The sequence below is a fragment of the Diospyros lotus genome, chromosome 15, assembly GCF_014633365.1.
Source record: "Diospyros lotus cultivar Yz01 chromosome 15, ASM1463336v1, whole genome shotgun sequence".
NCBI classification, from domain to species: Eukaryota; Viridiplantae; Streptophyta; class Magnoliopsida; order Ericales; family Ebenaceae; genus Diospyros; species Diospyros lotus.
The window spans coordinates 24,815,624-24,822,743 of NC_068352.1; the positions used below are offsets into that span (position 1 = coordinate 24,815,624).

At 36.8% G+C, this 7,120-nt stretch overlaps 1 protein-coding gene across 2 annotated transcripts; it reads right to left on the reverse strand.

Moving 5' to 3' along the window:
- Positions 1-918: 918 nt before the first annotated feature.
- On the reverse strand, positions 919-4,745 carry LOC127791757 (uncharacterized). 2 transcript variants are annotated; one of them, XM_052321771.1, is made up of 2 exons: positions 4,200-4,745; positions 919-3,051 (listed from the first exon to the last, which is right to left on the reverse strand). In XM_052321771.1, the coding sequence occupies exon 2, from the start codon at positions 2,955-2,957 to the stop codon at positions 2,520-2,522; it is 438 nt and encodes a 145-aa protein (XP_052177731.1). In that variant the 5' UTR covers positions 2,958-3,051; positions 4,200-4,745; the 3' UTR covers positions 919-2,519. The 2 variants fall into 2 exon arrangements, with proteins under 2 accessions (XP_052177731.1, XP_052177730.1); XM_052321770.1 differs by having other exon boundaries at positions 919-2,957; positions 4,200-4,738.
- Between the last annotated feature and the right edge of the window lie 2,375 nt (positions 4,746-7,120).

A 7,120-nucleotide genomic window follows, 5' to 3' on the forward strand; every position in this document is an offset into this window, starting at 1 on the left:
AATAATATAATAATAAATATGTTCAAAGCTGCTTGTCCATGAATAAAAATATGTTCAATCTTCGATCTTAAATCAACCACCAACTCTATGGCAAAGGAATCTCCACAACTTCCTCCTGTAAATAAAAATACAAGAACTACAATTATTACCAATATCAAGTTATCAACTAACAAAGAAGGAAATTAGAAGCAAGGAAATATGTAACACTTACTGTTCTCTTGCTCTTGATGCCATAATGAGCTCTAAGCCCCTCCACACGTCAACACTTGTGTCCGTTCCTAAATTTGAGCGGTATTGATCTACAACTCAACCACCGGCACTAAATGTCAATTCCAAAGCAACTGTGGTAATGGAAATTGAACCCGAATAACGGGTAGAGACAGATATTTTCATCTCTAAGAGACAAAAAACTTCCATCTCCAAATTTGTCTCTAAAGCATCTTTAATTAAAAACATAATATTTTGAATAGATATGAAAAAGTTTCATCTCTATTAGAAAATAATAATAAAATTATTTTATTTGCAAGCCTGTTCACAAAGCCTATTCATGAACTTGTTTGTAAGTCAAATCGAGCCGAGTTTTGCCTCCCTCAAGCTCGTCTTGTTATGAATCAAACTCTGATTTGGAGCTTAAGCTCAGCTCGTTTATAACACGAATGAGCTCTTACCGAGGTAAACATTGAGTTGCTCACGAGCGGCTCAAGTCATTTATAACCCTACATACATATCTGCAAGTAAAGAGTCAACAAGTCTAGAGAACCCAACAAAAAGATACTTCTAAAGTTGGCTGAATAGCATGCCCACACAACATAATATAACTTAAATTTGATGCACTAAGTTGCAGGCATGACTCAAAAGTTATCCAACAAAATCAAACAAAAGCATTTTAAAGACTTGCCCTTTCTTTTTGCTCATGTAGACTTTCTTCTGCTGAATACTCTTTTCTTTTCCTCCTTGACGCCCTTCTCAAGTCCAAAACTTTCTGTTAAAGGATCAACTCCTACAAAGACCTCCTTCCTTCTCTACCTATGTTGAAAGCTAGGACTCGTAAGAGAGAACCATTTGATCTCTTGCACACAGAGTATGCTGGAAAAAATATTATTCTTATTACCTTGTAATCAACTACAATAGAGTATTTATAACATAACCTTGGAGACTCTTAATCGGAAACGAATTGCAAATCTCCTAATCAAAATAGGAATTAGGAAATAAGAAACTGACTCAAAATAGGAAAATAAATATTCCTATTCAGTTTTGGGCTTAGTTCTATGCTTGTAAATTGGGTGATTGGAGGTCTGGTTGTATTGCCCATAAAATCACCCCCTGCTTTGGAAATGTGCTTGTCCTCAAGCACAAATGAAGGAAAATTAGACTTGAGAACAACCTCCTGCTCCTAAGAAGCTTTAGCCAGAGACAAATCAACCTAATGAATGAGAAACTCCTTGTTACTGAAGTCATGAATCCAACACCGCTTGAGGGCGAAAGCGAGGTTCTGCCCCACATGGCGAAAGTGCAGGTGGCACTGCAGGTAATCCTCCATGAAAGCATTTAAGATAAGAAACATGAAACACAGGGTGTACCTTGCTGTCCTCAGGCAAGAATAGCTTGTAAGCAACGCTGCCAATGAGGCGAAGTACCTGAAAAGGTCTATCAAAACGTGGGGACAACTTCTTATTGAAATGATAAGTGATCGAAGTATGTCTGGAAGGTTGCAACTTCAATAACACCCAATCCCCTACAGCAAACTATAAATCTTGACAGCGTTGATCAGCTTGTTTTTTCATGGCAGCCTGCGCTTGTAACAGACGGTCCCTTAAAAGACTTCAAAAAGGAAGAATCTTGCTGCTGCAAAGCATAATCCACAGCCTCTAACCGAGTCTTACCCGAATCATAAGAGAGCATCCAGGGGGAGCTCTCCCATAGACCACCTCAAAAGGCATGGTTTCCAAAGCGAAATAAAACCCCACGTTATAGCAATATTCAGCCCAAGGCAACCAATACAACCACTCTCTAGGCTGATCCCTCACAAAGTCTCCCGAGCAGCTTCAGCCCGAAAATATCATGTTCAAGTCTCCTAAGCAGCTTCCCTCCCCCATTTTGTAGCTTGGTGGTGCTTTGGCTACAAGGAACACATGTTTAATAGGTGGGAACCAATGACACTGCCAACCAGGCCCTAGCAAGGGCTACATCCAGTTTAGGTGAATGGCCGGTAGAATACTAAGGGAAAATTTCCGTATAGATGGCATTGCAAGCAGACCCAGCTGGGCGGCCAGATTTATCTACCCTTTCGGGCCGTACCAAAGAAGGGTCTGCTAGTGCGGTAGTGCCTAGGATTTCCCCTTAGAACATATTTAGACTGGAGTAATCAAAGAATTGCAACCCAGATAACAATATAGCCCAACAATTAACCCATTAAATCAAAATAAAGAAATAAATCAACTTTCACTCTGAATCAACAATAATCAACGAAGGCAAAGATAACCAGTGAACGTATAACAATACAACTGATAAACTCTCCTTCAAAACTCAAAATCCTTGACATCCGAAGCGCTCGGATACCCACTGTATTCCAATTTGACATTCAATGTGGCACAAACAGACCTGAATTTCAACCTCAAAGACTCCATAATCTCGTCCACGGACTCGTTATCAGGTTCCAAGACCGGGTATGCCCGGGCCAACTCGTCCATGGCTCTGATGTTTTTCTGGACACGGGATGAAAAGCAATTGGGATCAAGCTGGATAGCTGAGCTCCAGACATCGATGCAGCCTCTGTAGAAGCCCAATTCCTCCCCGATTTGGAACCCGTGCTTCAGGCCCACTTGGCGCGCCTCCTCTTTTCCGGTGGGTAAACCGTCTTTGTAGCCGTCGTTGAAGCCCTCTTCGAAGTGGATGTTTTCTAAGTTCAGCGACGACTCGAAGATATCGCCCAGAGAATTGAGCGGTTGGGAATCCATCTGTAAGATTGTCTATGTCAAGTTGCACACAAAGTGTATGTACGAATGTCACAGAAAGGGGGGAATGAACAGTGCCGTATCTGAGATTTGGGGCCTGAGGCGAAATGTAAAAATGGCCCCTATATTAAAAATTTATATTTTATAATAAAATATAAAAAAATAAATAAATATTTATACTCTATCAAAGAATAAAATTGAAATTTTTTTAAATTATCAATTAAAAACTGCTCTTCTTTCCTCTGTTTCATTTTTCTTTTTTGAGCTCCAACATATGTTTAGGAGGCATGATTTGTGACTATTGCTTAAACCTAACAAAAGCTAAAAGAAAAAAAATATTATGACAATACACACACTTAAGACCATCTCCAACACAAAACTTCAAAATGGTGTAACTTTTTCACTAAAATGGTGTAATTTTCACACTATCTTATCAAGTATCCCCAACCCATTACATCAAAATTTACACCAAATGAATAGTGTTATTTCTATTTTCTTCTTTTTTTAATTCAAAACAATTAATTTATTTCAAAAAATTATTTAATTATTTACGTTATTATAATTTAAATATGTAAAAAAAAACTTACATGTATTTACATAAGATATTGTTCTCAACTTTTTAAGTTTTATGGAATAATTTATTTTATATTGTTAAATAATTATAATCTTTTTTACTTAATTTTAATTTATTATGTTGTTAAAAATAATGGTCAAATTAAATATCCAAATTAAGACTAAAATTAATAATTATACATACTAAAATAAAATAAAGTGAGGATATAATAGGAATAAAATTTTGTTACATGGAAATGAGAGGGGCAATTTGGCCATAATTTTTCACGGCATTTATGCCGTGAGTGAACAGTGGGCTGTTCATCACACCAAAATGGTGTGATGATTTGCCGTCCCATTGGAGATGGGAAAACGGCAAAATCAGTGGATTTTGCCGTTTTCCCGTCTCCGTTGGAGATGGCCTAAGCAATAAGAATGTTAAACTTAATTTTTATATCTAGACTTGTAATAATAATAAGAAGAATAAAATGAACAAAGGCATTTCTACACTCTAGTTATAAGAAAACAGTTGTCATGTATATTATATAAACGAAATGAAATAACAACATCAATAAAATTAAATTTGCTTTGCCAGATTCAGCCAACATCAATAACATCAATAAAATAGACATAGGCAAGCTATCCAAATCTCCGAATACATCATAAACGAAACGAAATGAAGGAGCAACTAACCGCTGAAAGTTGAAGCAGATCTGGATTCTGTAGTTAAGAGCTTCAGAGAAGCAGATCTGAAAGACTGAATTTGATGAGCCAATCGACAATCGAGAGGCAGCGAGCCATCACCAGCAACAGCGAGCGACGGAGCAAGAGGCAAGAGCGAGGAAGCGAGCCACCGGCCACGAGGGCGAGTGAAGCGACGGAGGGCGAGCCGGCGAGGGTGCGAAACTGCGACCGTGCGACGAAGCGAGAGAGAGGCAGTGAGCAACGGACCAACGGTCAACGGAGAGCGAGCCACCGGCCACAAGGGCGAGGGCGAGCGACCGAGCAGCGAGAGGCGAGAGAGCGAGGGCGAGAGGCCGCGAGTGACGGAGCAGCGAGAGGCGAGAGGCCGCGAGCGACGGAGCAGCGAGAGGCGAGAGCGAGGGCGAGCCGCCGACGGCGAGGGCGAGGGCGACGGAGGGAGTGACGGAGCGAGAGTCGAGAGAGGCAGGGCAGTGAAAGCGAGAGAAGGAAAAGGGCTTAGGGTAGGGGCGAAGCTTTGCAGAAGGGGAGGGGGTGTGGACCGTGGGCGGCTGGGCCTGGGCAATGGGCCCTTTCCAAAGAGGGAGGTGTCCAATTTATGCCCCCAAATACTCAAATTTTCATGGGCCGGCAACAGCCTCTTGGGCCTCATGAAAGGACCGGCTCTGGGAATGAAAATTTACTTTTTATTTGGTGGCGGACAAATTTATATAGGTGGTGATATTAGGCTAACTCCACCCATATTTTCTTATTATATTTAAATAATTTATTTCTTATTTTAATTTAATCTTAAAATTTATGTCTACTATAACAACACTCCTTATTCTTTTTTTATTTGACTTCTTATTTTATTTATTTATTAATAAATTTTAATTTTATTTATTTTAACATACACATAATCAATAATTAAATACACAAAATAATTAAATATGCATTTATACAAACTCAATAATCAAATATACAAATCAATGAGTAAATACAAAAATATACAATATCATTCATCTAATATAAAAATAAAAAATAAAAACTCAATAAAACCTCACAAACACGAAACTATTCCATGGAATCGTTCTATAAGCCGTCACTAATCACTGCTCATTGATGGTCGCCACAATCATTGGATTTGGTCAATCCTTCTATTATCTTCTTCGTTGATGGCCATTGGGGAGGAGGAGAGATGACGATGGTTGTAAGGTCCCCAATTTATGTAATTCATTTCTTTTCTTTTATTCTTTGGAGACTAGAGGCCAACATTGTTATCAAAGACTTATGACAATTTCTTCCTTGAAAAACTTGATCAAGAAATTCAAGGAAAAGCGTTAGAGTGACCGGCACTTGTCAAAGTCTTAATGAAAAAATCATAGTTAGTACACATATTTCTAATAACAAAGCTTTATTATCGTCTTATACAACATTTGTCACATTCATTTGCATATCTCAGGGTCAATTACATTGAACAACACAAAAGCTAACATTTATATTACTTATGTTTCGAAATATAACACGTAGAAGTTAAGGCTAAAATAAACTAGATCCATTATTGAATTGTTACACTTTCTTTTCTCCTTGAGTGAATTTATTTGGAGATGGGGATATAAATTTATTTGAAAAAATCTAAATAAAAAGTCACATAACTTCTTTTTTAAGAAGTCATTAAATAAATTTAACAAATATAATATAAAGTACTTTTATTTGAAATAATTTCTATATCCCATTTTTTTAATTTATATTTTTGTTAACAAACACTGCCTTAATAAGGAAATTATAGAAATTAAAAATTTATTGTAAAATTCAATATTTATTTTATAATTTACTCTAGAAATATCTATCGCATTCTACCTTAAAAGCTATAAAACTTAAGGTAGTGCCTATTAACAAAAATATGAACTGAAAAAAGTGAGATATAAAAAATATTCAAAACAAAAGTGATTTTTATTATTTATTAAATTTATCTAATAACTTATTGAAAAAAGGATAACGCTATACGTACAGAAAGTTAGACAATTCCAATAAAATTATCATATTAACCCTCCAATAAAATTACCAGTTTACTTTTGATCTGTTTCACTCTCACCTTACTTTCTCTTTCACCAAGACGTTCACTCTCTCTCTGTGTATCACTCTCTCACCTCCCAAATTGGAAACCCACTTTCGGTCACCCATCTCCTCATTTCTCAAAAACCCACTTTTGCTAATCTTTTTGCAACACTGTCTTCGCTCCTACGTGGTCCCCCCTCAGCTGTCGCCCCACTCGTCGGCCACAAAAACCCTCTATCGTTGCCCACCTCCACCACATCGTCGCTTGGATCGGACCATCACCATCAGCCCCCATCGCCGTTGCACCGCACCATTTATATATTTACATATATTTATATATTTTTCTTTTTTTGTTTTCTTTAACTGTGCTTTGTTATTAGTTTTCTTTCAATTTGAGGACATTAATCAAAATACTTATATATTTACTGCTGTTTATCATATGTGAAGAAAATTTCTCTTTGAGGAGGGTTGGCTACAGGTTATTTTTCATGTATAATTATATATTTATTTAATTATTTTATAAGAATAATATTTATTGAAATTCATATTTAGGTCACTAAAGATCAAAATACTTTACAATATGTTCAATGGTTATGATTATCTCTTTAGGCATTGTACAATGGAGTGCATATAGATATTTTTATCAACTCAAATTTCCAACAAATATACATACCTTAGAAGCATATATTTGCCTTGAAAGAAAGACATGCTGGGATGTCTGTACAATGGAATGCTTGTTATTTGTATAATATTAGAAGACCGTAATCATTTGATGTGTTTTGCACCGGACAATTCTCAATTCATTTGGATGTATAGTTAATGAGTAGGGAAAATTTATCAATTTAATGTTTATTGTGTTGCAAATTGATAAAAAT

Bases quoted from the DNA above. Each gene is read 5' to 3' on its own strand.
- LOC127791757 (XM_052321771.1), bottom strand. From the start codon at position 2,957: ATGGATTCCCAACCGCTCAATTCTCTGGGCGATATCTTCGAGTCGTCG.